The sequence below is a fragment of the Coloeus monedula genome (genome assembly GCF_965178545.1).
Source record: "Coloeus monedula genome assembly, chromosome: 3".
Taxonomy (NCBI): domain Eukaryota; kingdom Metazoa; phylum Chordata; class Aves; order Passeriformes; family Corvidae; genus Coloeus; species Coloeus monedula.
The window spans coordinates 25,480,456-25,505,304 of NC_138783.1; the positions used below are offsets into that span (position 1 = coordinate 25,480,456).

General features: G+C 41.4%; 1 protein-coding gene across 2 annotated transcripts in view; it reads left to right on the top strand.

Annotated features, from left to right (window-relative positions):
* ZBTB20 (zinc finger and BTB domain containing 20) overlaps positions 1-18,101 on the top strand; it is a 444,236-nt gene extending 426,135 nt beyond the window's left edge. For both annotated transcript variants that reach the window (XM_082279327.1, XM_082279328.1), the window contains 2 exons: positions 10,394-12,004; positions 17,222-18,101. In XM_082279327.1, the coding sequence (XP_082135453.1) occupies positions 10,414-12,004; positions 17,222-17,640 (2,010 nt within the window). In that variant the 5' untranslated portion in view covers positions 10,394-10,413 and the 3' untranslated portion in view covers positions 17,641-18,101. The remainder of the gene's footprint in view (positions 1-10,393; positions 12,005-17,221) is intronic.
* Positions 18,102-24,849: the final 6,748 nt, after the last annotated feature.

Below are 24,849 nucleotides of genomic sequence, written 5' to 3' on the forward strand. Positions count from 1 at the left end.
AAAAAACACAAAGTAGCAATTTTTGTGTGAAAAGGGGTATGATACAGGAAATAAAAACAGAGAAAGGGACTTCTCGTAGTTTCATGCCTGTGTGGGCAACCATGTCAATTTTAACAAGAATACCTTGTGCTTTGATCCTATGCTACATTTCAAAACTGAGCATATTCCCTGTATTCAAAAGTAAAACTCCCAGATGCTATCTCTAGTGTTTTTGGTTGAGTAGAGGGTAGAATGTGCCTGAAGGCAGACCTGAGAAATAACTCTCATGCACTGCATTAATATCACCTGTTGGTGTCTGAATGCTTGTGTATATGTGTAATTCCAGGGCCTTTTCCCCAGGGAGTGGGGGGAAGCACTGGAACTGACAATGTACATTTAATGCTAGAGTTCCATCTGATGATATCAAGCCACCCAGGAACGCTGTGTTCTTGCTTATTGCCTTGGTTTATTAATTTAAAGCATTCAGCCATACATTTCTATTCCTATCAAAACTAAGTAGGTGATTTTGGAAATAAGTCTGTTCCCAGAGATTGCAGAGGTCTCACTGAGGACAGTAACATTTCCTGTGGCCTTCAGTATTGTAGACATGAGCATGTGCTGCTTCCCACTGATATTTAAATCTGAATTATAAGCAGGCCTGAACACTCGTCCCATAAGCTCAAAATAAAGAAGCCACAGTCCAAAATAGTATGAATATGTGTCTCACGACATTTCTAAGTTGAAATATTCACCAAAGCACCCAGTTGTACTAGTTAACAATTATCCTTTCACTAGTAGATAAAAAAGACAAATGGAAAAAATAACCAAATAAAATCTAGCATTTTCATGTGGTAGCTTTCCTCTACTCAGGGCTGAGAGAGAGGCACTGGAAGAGATAAAAGAATCTTTTCTCAGCCCTGAGGACTGGCATTTACAATTTTTCATCCATCCCTTGTTTCTCCCATCAACCATAGTTCTGTGACCAGAACAAAACCTAGACTGAAAGGCTTTTCTCTGGAACTGTGGAGGAAATAAGCACTGCTCTCCCACAGAACTCAACCATAACTGACTGCACCCTTTTCCTAACAGACTGCTGCAAACACTCCCTGTAGAGAATTCTAGCTTGAATGGAAACCTCCTAAACAGGTAATTACCTCAAGAGGTTTTAATCTATATTTTCCTTTTAACCAAAGCCCACAAGCTTTCAGGCTTACTGTATTTAACCACACTCAGGTTGATAAGCTTTTCCTCCTTGTCTTTCTGCCTGAAGGAAAACCTAACAATACAGGGTGAACATGAAGGAGTTCATGGAATAGCAATTGTCTCTTTCAGAGACATGTTTTAATATATTTGCACCTATTAACTTCTAATCCATTCCTTCTCCAGACTCAGCTCCCACCTCCAACCCCAGCCCTTTCTCCTCCCTAAACAAGGTTTCTGAGAGAGGATATAAGTTTATACAGTCCCTCCACAGCAAGACAACCAAAAGTAATCCTTATCCACTTCCCTTATGGGGATTCAGTCTGAAATACACTATTAGGATTTAAACAAAAGCCTTTAAAGCAGGTGGAGGTATTCTTAAGGACTAGAGTAGTCTTTTAATCAGGACCATAGAATAGGAAAACAAATCACCTTGTTTGCCTACATTTTCCAAAGAATTTTTTTTGTTCCAAGAAGCATCCCCCCTAATCTTTTTTTGAGTAGGGAGTGCTCACACCAGCATTGCTGGCCCATGTCCCTCTTTCCCTGCTCAGTGACTCTCGTGCTGTGGGTCCACCAGTGAAACATGCACTCTGAGTAACAGCACCTGGCACTGGGAAGGAAAAGAGCAATAGATGGCACCTAGATTTTTAAAAATATGAACTGCCTTAAACTTATAGCCAGTTAAAACAGTGGGACCATGCTGGGGTTTGACAGGATCATGCATGAGCTCTCTGGGAACAAGAGAGTGTGGTAGAAATGGATTTCGTGTAGAACATGAAAATGTTCCCTACTGAACATCTCTTACAGAAGAGACGAGCACAGCGTTGTTTCTTTTCCTAGGAAATGGTGCCATCATGTGGCACCACATTTTCTCTCTGTTTCCTGTTTTTAGAGGGCAGTTGTGCAGTTTTCTCCCTTTACATTTTTAAAAAGTGCATTATAATGCTCTTTGGCAAACTTATATTTCACTAACATAAATAGATTACAACTGACTGGAACACGGGAATTAACACCCTTGTCGTGCTGTGGCCACAGCCTGTTGAAATCCCTGTTAATGCAGCTATGACAGCTCTGAGGCTTCTTCTGTAATGTCATACATGTTGCTTGGAGGTGTTGAGGGTACCCACAGGAGAGGTATCCTCCATCAATGCAGTCCACATATGTGCTATGGAGATACAATGGCATGGTTGTAGATGGTCTGCAGACAAGGTCTGCGAGAGGAACCGAGATAATCAGAGTGTATGTGTTGAATGTGGAGGTATATTTGACTGGACCCCAAATATGTGCCTGGGAATAAAAAATGGCTTTTGCCTGTATCCTCTTTGAAGTGTCTTTGGAATTTCTAAAATAGCAAGTATACAAATTGGATTGAGAGTGAGAAAAGTAAATATCCTGGCTCAAAATGTAGTACTTCTCTAACTTAAAAATAGCTGAATGTGCTGTTAACACTGGAGCCTTTGGTCACTACACTGCTATGAATTGGAGCCAGTTTTTACCTAGTGTTTTACAATTGTAAGTAAATTGGAAGCAGGATGCTGACCCTAAAGAGGAATAGAAAAATTAGCCACTAGAGTAGTTTGAAAAGAAAACTAGGTTTTTGTAAGCCTGGAGAATAAAATTTGAAGACGCCTGTGGAGTTAATTCTTGATATTTCTGTAGTATTCTTTATCCAAGGGTGCAAAACAATCCACTAAAATTCCTGGAGGCAGGTAGCCCTGCAGGACCGGGTGCATGATGCTGTCCTTGTTCAAGGTGTGGAGAAAACTGAGGCACAGACATTGCCACCTGTGGACTGTAGAGCAGACAGGATTAGTGTGGACAGACACCTCCTGACATCTGTCAGGCAAAGCATAGGAAGGTGACTCCCTGCCTGCCCCCAGGCCTGGAAGCTGAAATAGAGGCTTTTGTGCTTGACACTGGAGATTTATGTCCTCTGGGTATAGAAGCCATTTTCTGTACAGAACACCTATGGTTTAGTCTTCTAAACTTAGTTTTATGTAAAACGGGTATCTCATCATTCAGTACATGCTAAAAAGGACAGGGCAATTAACTGAACAAATCATCCATAGGAAATTTGCTGAGCATTCTCTAGTCTGCAGAAAAGGGCTCCTGAAAAAAAGTTTAAACAAACTCACTCTTATTTGCCATCTCCTTGGTGTGTTTTCTCCTTGGAGAATAAGGTTGTGTTCATGTGTGCATGCATTTCTGTCTTTCAAACGAATGTAGTTATTAGCTACAAAATTTAGAGAAGTTTGACAGCTTTCAGAACACAGTGATTCTTTCTTCCATAGAGTGTATTACTGACACATTAATAGATGTTGTGCTGGTAAAAATACAGTACTTCCTGTTAAATGTAGACTGCTACATATTTTGATTCTAACAACAATCTGGTAGGGTTAGGGCAATTTGTGTAGTGTCATCTGGTGTTTGTTTTGGATAGATATTATAGAAGGAGATACTGATTTTCAAGATGTTCAAGCAGATGATTGGGTGAAAACTCCAGCAAACCTTTAAAGCAACAGAAAGCAAGGGCTACTCGTGGTCAGATCTCCTGCTGAGGATACAAATGTTCTTCTATATTCCTGAAACTTCATATAAGCTTTTCCTCTTGCAGGCCTCTGTTTAGAATGAGGCCAAATATTCAGAAGAATCAGTCTGAGCAGGTGTGGCTGAATTGGTCTCTCCCGCATCTCTAAGATGTACTGAGAAGTCAGACATTGCCAGGTTTTCAGGATTTGAATCCTGGTCACTTCCTTGAGTGAAAGAAGTGTTACTCCACTAAATTGGTGCCAGAGAGTTGGAAGCTGATGCAGTACTAATGTTGTGTATGAAAACACTATATAGGAATTTTTGCTCTATTAATCCAGTTTTATAGTAACTAACTTGATAACAACAGAAAATAAAGCTTTATCAATTGGCATAAGTCAGGTCATTGAAGCTGAAGAAAGCACCCATGCTTGTTGCAGTGCAAAGTTTGGAATACAAGACACGAATGTATGGAAATGAGGACTTCGTATGGAAATTGTGGGGCTGGAGTAGCTTTCACATATTGTGATGGAAATGCTGTATTTCCACGGAACTGTTGTGTTTATGAAAGAGTTGAGATTTTTATTCCAACATAAGGATTCTTTACTCACATATATCTTTCTTAAGGAAAATCTGTTTTGGTAACAGGGCTTTGTTTGGTTGGGGTTATTTGTTCTGTAAGGTCTTTAACAAGTATCATAGACAATGATATATAGGCAACTCCTTCATGCACCTCCCTCAGTTAGAGTACTTTACCCACTTTGGAGCTGCATTTTAAGTGAAAGAAGGACAAGCTGGAGAGAAGATAGAAGAAGATAAGAACGAGGAGAATACCTATAACCAATGAGGATGATTTGGAGACCTGAGTTTGTATTTTCTAGAAAAGACAGGTCTAAAGAAGAAAAGTAGAAGAAAAGTGAGGCACCTTCCAGTATATGAGAGAGTGCTATAAAGAGGAAAATGGTCAATAGTTCTCCCTGTCTGTTAGGGGAAGGGGTTGAGTAATCAGTTTCAAAGTTAAATACTAAGAAATCTCTCTTGCTAGAAAGACAGTAGACAGTCTGTCTGGGGAGGGAGGTGAAATCCACGATGCTGTTTTTGCAGACATGGTAGACAAATTTGTGAAGAGATAGTGTAGATAAATTATTCCCACATGAGGAAAAGTAGTAGACTAGATGACTGTCTGAAGAACCTAATGCATCCTTTTGATACAAACAGGAGGCTGTGGTCATCCAGCAGTTGATGTGGAGACCAAGGATTAGAGATTTCCAAAACCACACATGGTAGAGGAAGAGAATAAGGACTAGATGATACTGCTTGTCTCCAGCAGCCGCCGGTTATTAGGTTTGTTGTGCTCCCAGGAGCTAGTGGCTGGATTACTGTTGGCAGAGAAACAGCTCCAGAAGCAGGAAGACCACCTGCTAAGCCTAACTCTACATCTTCATCTGAGCCCAGGGTGTTCTCCCAACTAGGGAAGCACTTGTCATTTTGATAATAAAAACATAGAGACCATGTGCTGTCTCCGGCAAGATACATCTCCAGCATTTCCACCACCTCTCAAAGTGTGCATTCTTCTCAATGCAAGGCTTGAGAAGGTTCTCAGAAAGACAAACTAGGCAAAAACACCAAGCTAGTTCTAGGTGATCTGGTCTAAGTGAGACATCAGTAAGATGTTTTGCCAGACAATTTTCTAAATTTTGCTGCAGAAGATTGAGGCAAAAACTAAATCTATATCTGTCTCAGCAAGCCCACCAGTTGTCAAGAATATAAGACAATTATTTTCTATTCCCCATAAGTATGAAAGCACACAGTCTTTGGGTTTCACTCTGCTAGTCATTCCTGTGAAAGAGCACACAGTGAGTTTCCAAAAAAGCTTGGATTCCAGCATCTTAGGCAGTTTTGCTTCAGGTGAAGGCTGTACTGAGCTACTGCTGAGTTACAGTAGCTGTGGTGGATTCATCACCACTGTGTTTCTAGAAATGGTAGTCATTACTGTGCAGTGAGCTTTGAGATACTGTGATTTTAAAAGACACTAGAGAAAATCAAATTCTCTGATATCCTTCAGTTATGAGCATTAAGACTTTCAGGAATTGCCTTTGCAGAAAGGGACATCTAGTGGCTGTACAGGAAAAAACCTTACTAAATGCATTTTCAAATGTACAGCGTAGCCATTTGTGAATGGCCTGCAGTGTTCAGCATTCTGTACATATTTTTGCTTCTACTACATCACATGTTTTCTGGTCATTTTTTATCGTTTTGACAAACAAAAAAATGACCATTTAGAGCCATAACTTCCTAACTCTATGTAGGTCTAAGTACGGTAACTCTGGCAAATAGAAAACTGCCTCAAGCCATTCTTGATGTACCTCACTGCTGCACTTCCACGTTTTCTATAGCATCTTCCAGGAGTCCACTGCCTGCTGTTTCCTTCTGTCATTGCCTTCTCCTTTGGTACTGTACTTGGAGAGCTTGTCATTGTTATTGTCATGGTAAAACCTACTTTCTTTTGAATGCCCATAGCATAAAAGTCAGCAGGAGGGGTGGGTGAGATTCAGGGAAACACTAATCTAAGCATTCAGTCATGTATTACACAACAAAAGTTTTTTCCTTTCCCATCCAAGTTGTGCTCCTTCTTACTAGTTGAGGATGAATTCCATGCATGTTTCTGTGAATAGCCTGACAGTTTAATCGGTGCATTTGCATACGAGCAAATGAAGCTTTTTTCAAAGTTGCACAGTAATATGTTTCACCTTTATGCCATGCCAGCTTCAAATTGTATCCCAGGAGGATTTCAAATGTGCATAATCTGTGCAGTTGTCTAGGCTTTTTTCCTTTCTTTTTTTTCTGCCTTTTTTTTTTTTTTTTTAAACTGGCAAATGCCTATTCATTGCCCATCTGGGTAAGAATGGCCTTTGCATTTTCACATCCATTCTTTCCTATATGGTTTGTGAATACCCCTCCAATCAGAACTTGCTTCACAGAAAGAGGACAAAACCATTTTACAGGAGTTTCTCAGAATAAGTCCATTGGGATCTCTACATCATGTTTACTGGACAAAAAAAAGGGGGGTACTTAACAAAGACCACTTGAATTTCACAGAAAGTTTCCCACTGTCTCGAGTTTAAAAGAGTGGCAGGCCTGAGAAGAGCCTGAGACAGGAGTCTTTTTCCTGAGCTGGGCATTCTGTGCAGTGACGAGCAGATGAGTGTGCATGTGTGCAGCTGGGCCTTGTGAGGAGCTGACACACTTTCTGGCTTGTCCAAGGCTCTAGGAGTCTTTGTCAGAATGTGGCATTTACTTAGACTCAAACCTGCATTGGCCAGTTCGTGTTTTGTGGGGAACGTCACCTTTGGACTTTCAGCTTAGTACAGCATAAAGTAGGGGTCAACCACGAAACTTGGATCTGGACCCGGTTTCCTGCAGAGAGGGAAAGGATCTGCATTGGACAGCAGGTTTTGCTACAGACCAATCTCTGGAATTTGTTAAGACTGCTCTTTATACCGATGTGGCTTGTGTAGTAGTGTTTCTGACACTTATGCAGATTACTTGGTTGCCTGGACTTTGGATAGATACGGTTTACAGTGTTGAATGTCGAGGAAAGTGGCCTAGAAAAATCATCCTCAAAATCTGTATTAGCTTTTTTTAACCATTTATTGTGTGTCTCTTCCAACCACCCTTCTTCTTTTATCCTCAAGGAGTAAATTTCAGTTGCTTCTCAGTGGAAGAAGTGGTAGATGTTCCAACAATGAGAGGATCTTTTTAAGAGCAAACTCTAATAGCAACAAAAAATAACACCATTGATGAAGTGACTCAGTTGGCTTTCAGACCAACTCCTACACCACAAGGTGCATCCAAGATCAGTTCCTATAGTAGAGCTCTTCATATCACTCTTAGAAATGCACACAGACCTCTTTTCTGTAGCCAGGATCAACCTCAACTGCCTGTTTCATCAAGTTAGCTCAGGACCAAATACACTGTGGCGTGACATATACACAACTCTTGATTCCCACAGCTAGGACCTGAGAAGGGCTGTTGAAACTTGTAGATGAACCTTGCCCTTCCTCCTTTCTATACATGATTTGTGGGTTAGTGGCAGAATTCACTTTACCAGGAAGTCATCCAGTCTCATGATGCGTATCACACCTTTCTGGAAAGGAGTTGTCCTAAGGATGCATTTTTCAGAGTTCTGCTCACAAAAGTAATTTTATCTGCCAAGTTGCATAGTAACAAAGTAGGTTTTTTTTCTCAAATCAAGAGACCTGTCTGTAGCATCTCTGGTATGTGTAGAATATTCCACATTGTGCATGTTCAAGGTAGGATTTTGGGTTATTGGGTTAGACTGCTGCATATTACTTCTTATTATCAAATACCTCATTTGACAAAGCTGAAAATAAAGACATGTTTCTGTGAACATGAGCCCTAGGAGCAAACCAGGTAGTCACTGACACTACTCAAAGATAGATGGACATAAATGGGTAGCTGTACAGTCACTTGCTATAGTAAGTCTTGAAAAGAGGTGTCACCTATTTATCAATAACTTTCCCTCCTTCTGTTGCTGCACCAATACAAAGCTTTTGCCAAGGATTCTGACTTTCTGTGTAAATCCATTTTGGATTCTTGTATGATCAGACATGTTGGGCAGGGAAGCATCTGGAAGGGCCTGGAGGCCCCTGGAGAATTAGTCTATCAGGAAGGAGGAGGAAATACATCTCTTCTGTACAATATTTTATGTAATAATGGTTGCAATGCCCTTGAAGGAAAGTCTCCCAGTTTCTAAGATGTTTTTCTAGTCCTGTGGTAAGTCCCATCAGAGGAAGAAGGTTTCCTGGCTAAACTTATGAACAAGACAGATTTATTTCACACTCTCCATGATGGTGTTAGTGATTTCCTCCTTGTTTCTGCTATGTGAGCATCCCTTCAGTGTGCTAATCACACATGGAAATTAATAACCTTCTGGTACAGGTTGGTTTACATCTGTTAACATGAGACTTCTTCAGACAGCTTGGGCCCATTGTGATTTCCAGTTCCTGACCTTTGTGCTTCCCTTTAATGATCAGCTACTTCAGAGAATTAGAATAACCACCAGTGTCCAAGGCGGTTTCTCTTTGAACCACCAGAACAGAGGGTGCTCGAGACGTTGGTAGTGAATAAATGGGAAGAAAAAGGCAGAGCAGGGAGGATGCCACATTTGCCTGCAAGTTGCAGCGAGTAGTGTTCTACTGCTTGTGGATGAGATGTAAAGCACTCCTTAGGGCAAAGCAGAGAGACATTGTTGGGCTAAGAGGCCTGGGTATGCCTTTCAACTGCTTTCAGTGCTATTTATTTGCTCTGTATATTCGTTAGACAGTGACGATAAGCTAGTTTAATTTACTCACACTTACTAACTTTTACTTTTGGATGCTCACTCATTAACAAGTTATTGTGGCAAGAGTGGTTATATCTTTGGTGGGAATATTCAAGACAAAATGCCTGTAATACTAGTGGTCATTTAGCATTGCTTTGTCTAAGTTTCTAGAAACCGAGGTGATGTATGTACTACAAATGCTAAAAGAAAAAAAAATATTAATAGTGTTTTATTTGTTTACCTATCAAGGGGTGCAGCTGATTCTTCATAATTAAAAGGTGAAACCACAGTTTCTGCCTGTCACAACCTAAATAGATGAAAACTTGCTGAAGAGCAGGAGAGGAAATGGGAAAGCATTAAAACCAAAGCAAGCAAGATGAAGATAGGGAACAGTGGACTGAGAGATTAAGAAGTTTCTTTTCAGTCACTTGTAAAAGTTAATTTTGAAGATTATATTGGTTCTGTATCCAAATTGGTTAGCTGCTTTTCTAAACTGTTCTCAATTTAGATTATTCAGCCAAACTAAGACAAAATCTTCCTTGGAGTAAATGTCTGTAATTTTCCAGTTTCTGTAAAGTAAATAACAGCAGGAGAACATTTGTTTTTATATGATGGCATTCTGGTGCAAGTCAGAACTTGGGATATGCTAAAAATGAAGGGGACAGCTCATGTTAACTTTTTGCTTTGGGTTTTTTCAGAGGACTGTTTGTCACTATTGAGTAGCAAATGTTCTAAACCACAACCCCAGACAAAACTGTGCATGGGATTTTAGGAACATTTACAGCCTAAATCTTGAACCAGATTTGGATTTTACAAAGTGACTGCCAGTTTTTTTGATACAAGTAACTGTACTGTGAAACACAGGCAATCTAGATTGAAATCATATTTTCATATATACTCTTTGCATTAACAGCTTAGGGTCATTAAAGTAAGATTCTGATCTCTTCTGGCATAGGTCCAATCCAAATCTTAAAATCCAGCTTTAATCCATGTGCTCAGTGTTTGCAATTGACTGGCTCTAAGCTTTTTAAAGCCAGATAAACTGATAGGGAGTCCAAGGCCCAGGAGTGTGATTGGAATTTAGGCCCAGCTACACCTGTCTGCATTTGGTTTTGTTCAAAAATTCAGGACTTGATCTTCTGGAAATGAGTAATGAAGTTTATTTGTAGCCTTACAAAAATGATGTGTTCTTACTGATGTCTCTGTGTGAGATTTTTGCAGTGCAATCGGTTTTGTTTACACAGTGGGCAGTCACCTTTGCCAGTGCTCTCGTGGTGGCCCTGCAGAGGACAAGACTCATTCTGTTCTTTTTGTTTGTTTTTGTCACCTGCTCTGCTCCAGGTAACATCAGTTGCAAGGGGATGACAGAGCGCATTCATAGCATCAACCTTCACAACTTCAGCAATTCTGTGCTCGAGACCCTCAACGAGCAGCGCAACCGTGGCCACTTCTGTGACGTGACGGTCCGCATCCACGGGAGCATGCTGCGCGCCCACCGCTGCGTGCTGGCGGCTGGCAGCCCCTTCTTCCAGGACAAGCTGCTGCTGGGCTACAGTGACATCGAGATCCCCTCAGTGGTGTCAGTCCAGTCTGTGCAAAAGCTCATTGACTTCATGTACAGCGGGGTGCTGCGGGTCTCACAGTCAGAGGCCCTCCAAATCCTCACAGCCGCCAGCATCCTGCAGATCAAGACTGTGATTGATGAGTGCACAAGGATTGTCTCACAAAATGTGGGAGAGGTCTACCCGGTGATTCAGGATTCTGGCCAAGAGACACCCAGGGGAACACCTGAATCAGGCACCTCGGGGCAGAGCACTGACACGGAGTCTGGCTACCTGCAGAGCCATTCACAGCACAGTGTGGACAGGATCTATTCAGCCCTCTATGCCTGTTCCATGCAAAATGGCAGTGGGGAGCGCTCCTTTTACAGTGGAGCTGTGGTCAGCCACCATGAGACAGCCCTGGGACTCCCCAGGGACCATCACATAGAAGACCCCAGCTGGATTACCCGGATTCATGAACGGTCGCAGCAGATGGAGCGGTACCTCTCCACCACTCCAGAGACCACACACTGCCGGAAGCAACCCCGCCCTGTCCGAATTCAAACCCTGATGGGCAACATCCATATTAAACAGGAGATGGAGGACGACTATGACTACTACGGCCAACAGAGGGTGCAGATTCTTGAGCGCAATGAGTCTGAGGAATGCACTGAGGACACTGACCAAGCAGAAGGCACTGAGAGTGAGCCCAAAGGGGAAAGTTTTGACTCGGGTGTCAGTTCCTCCATTGGCACTGAGCCTGATTCCATGGAGCAGCAGTTTATGGCTGGTCTGGGCCGGGATGGGCAGCAAGAACCCTCTCAAGCAGATCAAAATGACGTCCCTGCTGATGGCACTCAGCCGCAGCAGCAGCAGCAGCAACATGTAGATGCCAACTCTTCCTCACCAGAGAGAAGCAATGACGTTGAAATGGACAGCAAAGTGCTCACAGTCAATAACAGCACCGAAAAGGGGGCTTTGCAGCCTTCTGTCAACACATCTGTTGCCCAACCATTGCCAACCACACAGATCTACTTACGCCAGACAGAAACCCTCACCAGCAATCTGAGGATGCCACTGACTCTGACCAGCAACACTCAGGTCATTGGCACAGCTGGCAACACCTACCTGCCTGCCCTTTTCACCACGCAGTCTGCTGGCAGTGGCCCTAAGCCTTTTCTCTTCAGCCTGCCCCAGCCTTTAGCTGGCCAACAGACACAGTTTGTGACAGTGTCCCAGCCCGGCCTGTCAACCTTTACTGCCCAGCTGCCAGCCCCACAGCCCTTGGCCCCATCTGCAGGCCACAGCACAGCGGGTGGGCAAGGCGAAAAAAAGCCTTACGAGTGCACTCTCTGTAACAAGACTTTCACCGCCAAACAGAACTACGTCAAGCACATGTTTGTACACACAGGTAAGAGTACTTCCTTCTGGCTTGCATATGGAGCCAGAGAAGGTCCTTTACAACCATGGACTTAGATTCTGTTTGCCAACCTGCCAGCCCCCAGCACAAACAGGAGGGAGGGCTTATCCAGGGAGCTAGTGTCACAGAACACTTCCTGGGCTCACTGTGCTGAAGTTGAGCCCCTGCAGAAACATACGGATCCCAAACAGGGGCCTAACTACACACAGTGCAGAAACAAGCTCATTTTAGTTGGAGTAAAATGTGTCTTGCATCCATCCAAGGAAATGGTGAGCATTCATTGTACCCTGGAAGCTGACCAGGCAACATTCAGTGGAAGAGTGGAAACTAATAGGTCGTAAGAAAAACTGTATCTACTAAGAAAAGGCATCCCCCTGTAGGTTTTACAGCTATGGGGTGTTAAGCTCAAGTGGTGGTGAGGTTAGGGCAAATTAATTACTGGTGGAGCTGCAGCAGTAGGTCCAGGCCCAGATGTTACACACACACACTGTCACTGTCACATATTTTCTAGATCTCACATACTACTATAAGAAAGTAAATCTGCAATTTGTCAGAAAGTCTTTGTGTACTTCACTGAAGCTGATTGCTGTAATCCCTTGTCTCTTGGTAAGTCAGAGGTATCACTAGCTGTGAGTACAGAAACATAACGTTCATTGAGAAAATATTTAAAGGATACGTGTGGAACACAATGGAACACAACATCGGCACCTTTCTGTTTAAAACTGCAGCTGCTTTAGTACATTATGTATGGTCTATTGAGATAACATAGGTAACCATATTTGCCACTGAGCCAAAATGGCTTTTTCTAGTGTTACCAAGTTATGAGGCTTCAAAGCCAGGATATAAATGCATTCTACATGGAGGAATTATCATGGGTTCAGGACTAAGTTTTGCTTGCTTTAGCCCTTGGCTCTTTCTGCTGTTGGAGAGAAATTCTAGTTTAGAGAAAGAGTAAATATTTCTTTCACCAAGCAGTGGCTTTGTTAACATCAGATCTTAAAATAAATGCTGGGTTTGTGATACATGGAGGAGAACCTGGAAAAATTGCCCTAAGTATGGGAGGAATGTAGGTCATGCCTCTCAGTTGCACGCAATAGATTTCAATTCCATGTGCATATATAAACTTTTAACTTCAATTTACCTGTATTTATCACTTAAATGAAAAACTCCTCTAGACATCTAAGGCAGACATGTATGTGTACACATACAAAAAGGTCAACTTCTCAGGACTGGTACAAAATGTATAATTGCAAGGATCAAGAGTCCTGAATCCCAAGATTACCTTTATGTCTGTTTATATTCTCCATCTTTCTGTTGTGGATGAGTAGCTAAAATACTACACAGATAGTGTCGTTATTCAGAAGAATATCCCCTTCAGAACACAGTCAAATATATCTGCTTGCATCCTTGTTCTAAAAGCTAGAAAGGCTTTTTTACAAATAGCTTCACTGAGATTAGATACTTTATTTCCCCCACCCCCAGCTTGGTATTTATTTCCCCCACCACTGCACTTGGTATTTGGAGTCAGATAAAGAATAGTGCTGGAAGACCTGTTCTAAAACATTCTTAGCTTCTACAGGTAATACCAACTGAGGAAATTGATAGGCATCTCCAATCATGAATTAATATTTTATTTATGTGGGTCTGAGAATGCCCAAAATAATGAACTGTGGTGGCAAGGAAAAATTTGGGTAGATAAATCATTTCAAAATCCATTTAGAAGCTAAGTGGCTCCTCGAATGTCTGGGAGAATAATTTCACCTTAACCAACAGAGAGCTAGGCTTCAGAAACCCCTCCTGAAAATAATCTTTATGTGTGCAGCCTCAGAGAAAGTCTGTCTGCTACCTTGTCTAGTGCTGGACAAGATCATTACAAAAATAGAGGGGAGACAGCTGTTCCCACTGTCAGGGTGACTTTCCTTAGCCCTGTTAAAAGAAGCCAGACAAAGTGGCTCTGGAAAAGATCCACAGAAAAATGGAGAGGTTTGGGAGATGCAAATGTTTGCATTAATCTTTCTGTTTGGAGCGCTCACAAGAGAAGTCATGGAAGAGTGTAATCATAAACCAGAATTCAGTAACTTAAAGGCCTCTATATCTCTGTATGTTTTTATGTTTCCAAAAACTACAGTCTGATGTAGCTTTCCATGTGACAGAAACAGACCTCTTTTTCTTCTTCCACATGGGTGCAAACATATAAGTGATTCATATTTTTCCATGTTCCCTGTAGACTCACTTAAATATATCCCACGATGTAATGGAAATACAGTGCTAGGATGCATGCAGTGTCTGCACTTTATAAGGCACTATTGCCTTTTCCTACATATCACACTGTAATAAATACTGGATTAAAGGATGCAAAAGATGTGCCAGGGGGATCATGTCAGGGCACCAACGTTGCTGCCTCCACACCTTTCTAATCTGGGCTACTCATGGTGACCGGATGAGGGGAAGTTGTATGAGGAGTGGCTGAGGTTACTTGCCTTGTTCAGTCTAGCAGATTTAGGGGAGACCTCGTTGTGACTTACAGCTTCCTCACGGGGGGAAGTGCAGGGGCAGGAACTGATCTCTTCTCTGTTGTCCAGTGATAGGACATGAGGGAATGGCGTGAACCTGTCTCAGGGTAGATTTAGGTTAGGTATTCAGAAAAGGTTCTTCACCCTTTGGTTGGGGTTGTTGGGCGCTGGAACAGGTTCCCCAGGGAAGTGGTCACAGCACCAAACCTGACAGAGTTGGAGAAGCTCTTGGACAACGCTCTCAGGCACATGGTGTGATTCTTGGGGTGCTGCTGTGCAGGACCAGGAGATGGTCTTTGATGATCCTTGTGAGTCCCTTCCAACTCAGGATTCTATGATTCCATGACCTCGGTGTCAGCACCAAGCATCCATTATGGCTAGGGTTCAAAGAGCTGCAGAGCCTACATCTCCAGAAACACAGGGGCTGGAAAAGGGGACCATGACCAGGGCACTGACATTGCTGCTTCTCCCATCCAACTCAGGATATGCTATGGTTCTATGATTCTAGTCATCCCATGTTGCTGTCTAATACCAGCCAAATACAAAATACAGAAGCAAAAGGAATTACGTGCACATTTAATTCACTGAGCAAAGTTTTCTCTGACTTGAAGATGAAGAATCATGGGAATAAGGAATCTACAGTGCTCGCTTAAGAAGCACAAAAATTTGCATACAAAAAAGAAAAACTAAAGTTTTGTGATTTTTTGGGGAGGAGAAATCCCAGGAAGGCTTTGAAGCTAAGATTAAAAAGCCACAACGCAGTGTATCTTAGAAACTATGCAGGCAAAAATTAAGGTGTTTTTATAGCATAATCTTAACAGGGTCTAGAGTGGAGGAGACCAATTTATTGCAAACTCTGGGATATATATTGCCCTAAGCAAAAATGAGCTCTGTAAATACAATCTGTCTCTTGTAAGTTAATCAAATGTTATTCTAACTGACATGCTATCATTTTCCACATCACATGTCAAGCATATTGGCCTGTCTACACACAACACAGCACTGTGTGTGGCAAAGCCATCAGGGAAGTAAGGACTTTGTGTTTTGAGCAAGTGTCTTTCACCAAGTAAGGACAAACTCCTCATGAGTGCAGGAAGAGCAGCAAGTGGATTTCATTCATGGATGTCACCATCATACATGCAAACCATGAAATAAAAGGAAACAGAGACTTGGGGAGAAAAAAAAGTAGGCCTTTCACATCTAATCCATTTTAATTATCTCCTCTTAGAATTGAATATAAGTAGCATATGGTAATCTCACTATATAATGAGTGAGTTCTATATTACCACCGGCATGTCATGGTCCCTGAAGAGTGACTCTTCAGGATTTAAAACAGTGCCAAACAGACTGTAAAAAGAAGGAAGCAGGATGTCTGTGGAGAGAAAAAAAGAAGGGAAATTGCAGAATAACCACAGGAAAATAATTTTCTCAGTCAGTGAAACAGAGGATCATTTTGATTCTTACAGAGCTATGGTACCATCTCTATCCCTGAAAGCTTTGGGGATGATGAATTCCACACCTGAAATAGACCACCAGTGATTCAGAAAGCAAATTAAAAAATGGGTTTGGATGGGGCAGTCAGGGTGTTGGTTGTTGTCTACATTACCAGTGCAGCAGCATATCATGAAAACATTGCTTGATACCATGAAATGTGAGACCATGCCTTATCTTCCAGAACTCTGAGCATGAGGAGGATTTAATAGTCTGAACAAACCAGTCATATGTCCTCAGCTAAGTATTTTTCCCAGTTCATCCTTGTAGTCACTGGTTTGTCTGAACATGATCAGAGTTCAATTATATGAGTTTCCATAATAAGTTTTACAACAGTCCTGGGCACACAAGGCAGTGTGGAAGATTACATAAGTATTTTATATCTCTAGTTTCCCTCATAAGGCATTTTACTTAACTGGGCAGTCAAATCATTCAAGTTTCTTGTGTCTTAGAATGGAAGTTCATCTGTTAGGTTGCCCTTTGCATGGTGCTGGCTAAGCAATTCTGTGTCCTGAGGTTCCCTGTTCTGCTCTTTGTACATGCTTCAGCTATGACATTTGACCAGAAAAGGGAGCAACAAATGTAAACCTCTTATAAAGTGTTGGATTCTTCTGACAATCTCTATCACTCCTCTCCTGAGAAATTTAAAGCAATTTGACCAAAATGAGTCTGGCACAGGTCAGCTGGCACAGGTACTAGCTGTCTGCTAATCACTGGCTTTGTCCCTGTTTTTATTGCATGCCGGTAAGGAAATGGAGGCACCGAAAGGTGAAGTAGCATGTCTGAGACCTTCCTGTCTAGAAATGAGCATGAGGGGCTAGACAGGAGCACAGACAGGAGAGGCTGTGCCATTGAAACTGGGTATGGATGCCAGGACCTTTTAACTCTCATCCTGTCTTTGTCAGTGCCTCCTGTGTGACCTTGAAGAAATCACCTGAGCTGTTTTTTACTGTATGTGCATAGGGAATACCTCCAACCCCCTTTGTAAAGCATTTTGAAACCTCTGGTTGCAAAAAAATGTTGTGTGTCAAAACACATTGATTAACAGACTTATTTCTTGTTAGCCAGAGCACCTCTCCAAAGGCCCCCATGAGACTTACATTAGTTTATTGCAAAGAGTTCTACCAAACCGGTTTAATTTTATGATTTTTCTTTTTTTTGTCTGTTTCTCTCTGTCTCTCTCTCTCTCATTGGTAATGGGCAGGTGAGAAACCACACCAATGCAGCATCTGTTGGCGCTCCTTCTCTTTAAAGGATTACCTAATCAAACACATGGTGACACACACTGGCGTGAGGGCCTACCAGTGCAGTATCTGCAACAAGCGCTTCACCCAGAAGAGCTCCCTTAATGTGCACATGCGTCTCCACCGCGGGGAGAAGTCCTACGAGTGCTACATCTGCAAGAAGAAGTTCTCCCACAAGACCCTGCTGGAGAGGCATGTGGCTCTGCACAGTGCCACCAACGGCACGCCCGGAGCCACCGGCACCGGCGCGAGGGCTGTCCCTGCTGGCGTGGTGGCCTGCACGGAGGGGACCACGTACGTCTGCTCTGTCTGTCCAGCTAAGTTTGACCAAATCGAGCATTTCAACGACCACATGAGGATGCATGTGTCAGACGGATAAGTAGAATCTCTCTCTCTCTCTTTGTTACGAACAACAAAAATAGAAACAACAAAAAAAGCTATGGCACTAGAATTTAAGAAATTATTTTTGTTTCATTTTTACCTTTATTTTCCTCCTTTTTTTGGGTTCATTTTGTTTTGTTGTTTTTTGTACTACATGAAGAACTGTTTTTTGCCTGCTGGTACATTACATTTCCGGAGGCTGGGTGAATAATAATTTTCCCAACCTCCCTTGGATGGTGGCCTTAAGGCCAGGTAGTGCTTCATGAGCTCCACTGGTTGGATCTCTAGCTACTGGCCTCTAAATACAACCCTTCTTTACTACAAAAAGCAAACGACAAAAAAAAAAAACCACAAAAAAAATTTTAAAAAAAACAGACAGAAAAATAATAAAAAAAAAATCTTTTTTCTCACTTGTGAAGAGCACTACAAAAAAAGAAACAAAACAAAATATATTACAAATCTACAAGGCCTACTGTCGTTATAAGTACACCGCTTGCAGTGTTTCAATGGACATGATTCACATTGCTGACCGCTTTTGGACTTCACAGTATCCAGTTAGAACTGTGGAATATTTTGCTTCTGGTTGAGCAGCAACCAGAGGAAACAAGGCCCTGCTGGTTTCCACCACGTGTCTGCTTTCTCACACACACACGCATCCACAAACACACAAAAGGGCTGAGGGGAATGCGAGGCAGTGTGGCTTGGATAGTGTGGAGTCCCTGGAGGGTGAGGAAAAAGAATCAGAGTTTCCTCACCTGGATTCTGCTCTATCCCACGCTGGCTGGTGCACCCTCCCCGCTGCTTTTCTCGTACCACCACCACCACCTTATAGCAGAAACCAAGAAGATTCAGACAACGAGCAACGGTGGCTTTTTTGTAATTTATTCAGTGTCTTCGCTGAGCACAGGGCCTCAGCACAATCAAGAGGGACTTTCACAGAAGGCAAAGAGAAACACAGAGGAAAATCAAAGATATCAGAGGTTGCAACCTATGGATCTAGGTACAAGAGAAGGGTTAGTTCCCACAATCTTTGCAAAAAAAAAAAAGTTGCATCAGGATTTATTCTTGTGGAAGAAAGAGGAATAGAGGGTGGGAGGGGAGGGGAATAATAATTAAAAAAAAAAAGAGTTGTTGGGACTTTTTTAATTCAAAATTTTATAGAGGGGAAAAAGTGACGTTTACCAGATAGAATGCTGATTTTTTTAATATATTTACAACAGTATTTGTGTAAAAAAACAAAAAAAGTGAGATTGTTAAAAGTAATTTTTCTTTGTTTTCTTTTTTGTTTTGCATACACTGCCACTAATATCTTCTCTTTTATTATATATATGAATATATATAAAAATATATATTTTATTTTAAATTGAGACTGTTAAGGTTAGCTAACCTGCTTCCAGATAGAGGGGGGGAGGGGAGATGATCTTGATTTTTATTTTAAAAAAGAGGAAGGATGTTTTCTTAATTTTCTTTTATAGTATTATTCTCTCTCTTTTCTAACGGAATCAAGAATTACCTGGGTCGATGAGGGGCTCTGTGAAGTCATCTGTGAGATTATCTACTAGTGTTTGTGCATCCTGCAGTATCATTTGAACTGCTACTTTGTTTTTTGAATTACATGGTTCTCTTTTTGGCTCTTACCAAGCTTCTGTTGTTTCTTTTTTGGTTCCATCTCAGAATTTATTTCTGCTGAAGGACAGTTCCTTTTGAGAAAGAGATTTTTCTAGCAATGTTCCCCTGGTTTTGGGGATGATACAAACTGTAGTCTTTCTTCTTTGAAAAAGTAATGAAAGTTTTGGAAGTGTGTAATAACTAGGATTTCCCTTCTTTTTGGTCACTGGACAAGAATTAATCTGCTGTATTGTTCTCTCATCCCTGCCTTGCTCGCTAGAGAGCTTCCATATTTGTGTGGGAACCTGATCCTGCCCCTGAGAATTTGTGCTGATGCCAAAACAACTTAAAACGTTACCATTGCAAATAATCTTCCCTTCATTTGCAAAAATGTCTGACTGAAGGGCCACATCCCGCATTCTCTGCATAGACAAAGCTATGCAAGGAATGTAGGATCAGTGTGAAAGATTGATTCCTGATCTGCGTATATATGTTGGTGTTTTGTATTTTGTTTTATTGTGTTTGGACTGGTGTTCTCCCTAGTTGTCTTCTGTGTATCTGTGTAAGAATTTTTCCCCCAAAGCCAACTCCCAAAGTACATAGGTCCTTAGTTCAGTTGGATCAGTGTCTGACACTAGCTTTGTCTTGCTTGAAATCCATATGAGGACTTACACCAACTGCACTCTGGACTTCATATTTTAGGCAGAGAAGAAGCACCTAACAAAAATATGCAAAAAGAAAAAAAAGAAAACTTGCTAGTTTAGCTTTTACTTGTGTCTATATTAAATTAAGCTTTCTTAAGTTTACAAAACCTTTTGCTTGTGAACACTGAGCATTTCATATGAGACATTCTTTTATGCTGGACAACTTTCTGAGTATTGACTTGGTAGATCTCCATATACAATTTTGCGTGTTCTTTACACCTGCGGCTTCTCTATCAGATGTCTGTGATTCAACACAGGTAACTTCATCCATATGTTCTATGCCTGTTCCATTACAATTTATTTGGGGAAAAAAACCTGACAGGTGGTTCAGTCTCAGATTCTTTCTGTACCCTGCAAGGTATTGTTCAGCAGATCCTAAATGCTGAAGCCCAGATTCTTGGTTGCAATATGCAGCATAGAGAGACTTTGAGGTGGGTGCCAGAGCAAACAAGTCTCTTATATGGTAACATCTTTCTTTGTTACCAGCTTGTTTGGGTAGTTCAGGGGGCTGGAGAAGGAGCACAAGTTAGTTAACAAATATTGTTCTAATAACCACACTGGTAAAAGCAATGCTGGCATGTAAATCAAGACGTGAAAAGACAAAGCGCAAGACACAGAGAGGGAGAACTGGTATCTGCCATTTAGACACACTGAATCTATACAGTAAATAAAGGTTCTGGAGATGAGGGTGTGGAAGAAAATGAGGAAGGTGAACCTAGACTAAAGGATTGAAGGTTCTTCTCTGGGGAAAGGAGGTTTTTTCCTGAGATCTTTAGTATCAAAGAATATTCTCCCATATGAGGAACTAGTGAAGAATTTTACCCAGCTTACAAACATGTAGCTGTTAATTTGTCATCTGAGGTCTGGGGAAAAGCTGTTTAATTTGCCATTGTAAGCCTGGTGAACTGTAGTCAAGATGTAGCATATTCTGGAATATACTTCTGACACCAGAAGAGATATGCCAGTAAACAGGAAATAAGAATCAGGGTTTACATCCACCAAAATCCAAATACTATCCAAATTTTAATCCTTCAATTTTCATCCTTCCCTAAATCAAAGCATTATCTTTGAAATGCAAATTTTTATAAGGTCTGATAAATTTGAAGTGAATTAAAGATAAGTTGTGAATGAATGAATGAATGAATGAATGAATGAATGGTGGCAATTAAAAAAACCTAAACATAGTTCTTAAAGTAAAGCTAAGGCATACTAGACTGAATTCTAAAACACTTGACAAAGAAATTAGGCCAAGGTCTTCACAAATGACTGCCTGTAATATAAACTGACGTTGCTGGACTTCCAGAATTGATCTTGTAAAACATGGAGCAACTTGCAGCATGATTGCAAATGTAGCTGAAAGTGCTTGTCAGGTCACTATGAATTTAGAAGCTCAAACACATCTCCTTTATCTTTTAAAATGTTAGATTCTTTTTAGCAATGCTTACTTCCATCTTTGAAATACTTACTTGCTACTTGGAAATAACTATAATATCTGAATGTTACCGGTACATTCAAACTTCATGTATTGCTACAATATGCCTTTGCAGAAAGAATAGCAGTCACAGTGATCTGGAAACTGCTACTGACAGTGTTTGAGCAAATCTATCTCAGTATGCTTGAAAGGCTTCCTTCAAAACAGCTGATGAAATGATACAGATGAGAAAATGCAGACTGTAGCACACATTCTTTTGTTGAAGCATGCAATATCCTGCATTCCTTGAGCTTGATTCTCACTTTCCCTAAAGCTCTCTTTATATTGCTTTGGTAATGGAAATGGGTATTAAATAGAACATGAATTCAAGCTTACAAGTCAGGGCCTCTCTGCAAGGCAAAAGCGCAATAAAGGAAGCCTTAGAGTGAATGAGAAGTAAGTGCCTTCTCTTACTGCTGCTGAGGCTGGTGAAGTGAATTGGAAATGTAGGACTGGCCAGAGCAGATCTCCCCTGTGGTCCATCTTGCCCAGTACTGTGTTTGTGCTATGTGGCCAGTTAGAGATGATTTGAATGAAAATGAAAGATCTGTGTTGGATTATTACAAAGCAATAAGCCTAAGGAATAAGATTTATTATGTAATCCTCATTAGCTATTTCTACATATAAAATACATATAAATAAAAAATAAAATATGTATTTGCCTCTAACCTAAAGACATAATAATTTATGGGTTTACCTTTTTATCCCATATAAAAATCATGTATTGTGGCAGATAATTCTCCTTGTCCTTCAAAGATCTAGTTTATTAATTCTTAGGTGACCTCCATGCTGTCCTGTGGAAGTGAATTCCTCAGGTTAATTACCACATTATTGAAATGATTCCTTTTCCAGTTTATTTTGTTGTTGTTTGTGGAAACACCCTTATTCTTGTATTGCAAGAAATCACAAATCAGAGAACCAGAATTTGACTTCCCTTGCCCATTTCTCTGAGGTCTGCCTCTCTCTGGGAAGCTGAATCCACAAGGAATGCAGGACCACAAGCTCAGTGTCTGCTGATTAGCAAGGAGAGGACAGCTGCTGAGTGTCCATTTGTGTGTGGGGGGCATGTGCATTAGCAAGGTTCTCCTACAGTGATCTCTTGTAGGGGACTGGCAGGCACAACTCGTAAATGATAGGAATGTAGCAGCACAGTAACCAGTCTGTAAATTGTAGTATAACATTTCAGTCTGGTTCCTCCTCTCAGAAAACCCATATTAATAGTGTCTCTTAAGGGAAATAGGTGTAGATGTTTTGCAGGAGCTGCTCTGGGGACACTTGCTCAACATCCATCGGTCTTCTGCTAGGCCCACTTTTGGCCCATGCTGTACCTTCAAAAACAGCTCAAGTTCACAGTAAGGTAATAGGGGAGAAAAGATTTTAATTGGCTTTCTAAGTGAATGAGATTTCCCTTTGCTCTAAGATTGAAGAGGCCAAGTGGAACCCGTTTTTCTTCTTTTATTTTTCCTGCAAAGGAGAGTAATCACCCACGTACCATCAGCACCCCCACTTCTTATCAACCCCACTGACTGAATTCAGTCAACCTTGAGCTACTTGGTTAACACTGGATCACTCACATGGTGAAGGAACAAGTCTCTTACCATTAGTATTATCCCAACATCTCCTGTCTCCCTTAGTAATGAAAACAAATCCCATAGGGAGAAGGTACAAAACATACTCTTTGCAGGGGTGTTGAGTCCAGTCCAAAATCAGAACCACTCAAACCATTTCAAACATAATCAGACCTTCAGTATGCCTAAATCTGTGACCCTCCTGACAGTCGTATGGTAAGGAAATCCTCCCACTCTCACTGGTGAAAATGACTTGCCACTCAAAAGGAAAAAATAGCATCAACCTGGAAGAGAGAAGGGTCCAGGCAGACTGTCCAGAACCTGACAAGAAGGCTGGAGAGGGACTTTTCACAAGGACATGTAGTGATAGGACTGAGGGGAATGGCCTTAAGCTGATGGAGTATAGGTTTAGATTAGATATTAGGAAAAAATTCTTTACTATAAGGGTGGTGAGACACTGGAACAGGTTGCCCAGAGAAGGTGTGGACTGTAGGTGTTGAAGACCAGGCTGGATGGGGCTCTGAGTGACGTGGTCTAGTGGAAGGTCCCCTGTGCATGGCAGGGGGGTTAGAACTAGATGAACTTTAAAAACCCTTACAACCCAAACCATTCTATAATTCTGTGATAATATCAAATTAGCATCTGGTGGTTGTTCTGCCAAGAATCAACTAGGCCTTGGTAATCAACCCTTTCAATTCAGCATCCAGCTCCTCTGAGCCATTAGAATAAACATGATAGAAATGAGTCAGCAGGTAACCTAACTGAAGCAGTATCTGATCAGCCTCAAGCAAAATAGCTGCCTTTCATGTTCCCTAATTTGTTTTTATGCTGGCTGTGAAAATTCGTGAAGGAGGTATGATGTGATAAGAACTTGGCCTTGAGAGGTTTTGAGAGGTTTTGATACTCCTTTGCTCCCGGGAGGTTTGTCTTCATCTGGCCCCTAAGAAATCACAGTTCTGTTGAAGAAAGGCTTATGAGGGAAACTACAGATTAAGTCTGGAGTCTTGAGTTTGTAAATGCAATAAACACCTTTCCCAGCCCTTGACAGTCCTGCTGACAGAAACCAAATGCAGGTAGAAAGGCCTTGTGGAGGGGCAGGTGCTGAAAGTGCAAAGTGTCTGCAGCATGGCCAGCAAGACAGGCAAGTGCATGGAGGTGGCCTAGTGCTGAATACACGTCCACCAGGAGCTGGTTCTGGCCACACCAAGTCAGTGTTCTTGCTGCTGCTTACCTTATTTGTCATGCAAGAAGTAATAAGCTCTCAGCTAGTTTCCTTTAAAGCTACTCAGTGATCCAGTTCATTTCAGCCGGAGCAAAGGAGCCAGCTAAGCTGGGAAATACAGAGAGAGTTTTAGGTATGTGCATATTCTTCAAACTGACAAAAAAAAATGTTGGTTATGCCTTCTCTAGCATGAAACAGAGGAACTTGGTCCACAGGGGAGACAACCTATTTGAAAAATAAGAATACTTAACTCTCTATTGTCATAAGGCAGCACAATGGGGAATCTTTGCTTTGTTTTTCTAAGAAAATATTTAAATGAGAAACAAGATGTGTGAGGTATTAGTGTATATCCGGCTAATTATTCCCAGTGCTGATAACTAATCAATTAGATTAGTGCCTCTAAGAATAGAGAAAATGTTATGCATTCATTGTTGTTATTTCTGCTCCCCCTCTGCTATAGATCAGGAGTAACTAAGGTGGAAAGAGCAGAGTGATACAAATGTGAAATTTTGGTGAACAAAAAGATTATTTCCCTATGTAGGTCTGCCAGTATCTGGATAAATATCCTCTCTGAGTTAATGTTTATAATTACTAGGATACTGTTAGATAATTTTGATTTTAAAATTATGTTTCT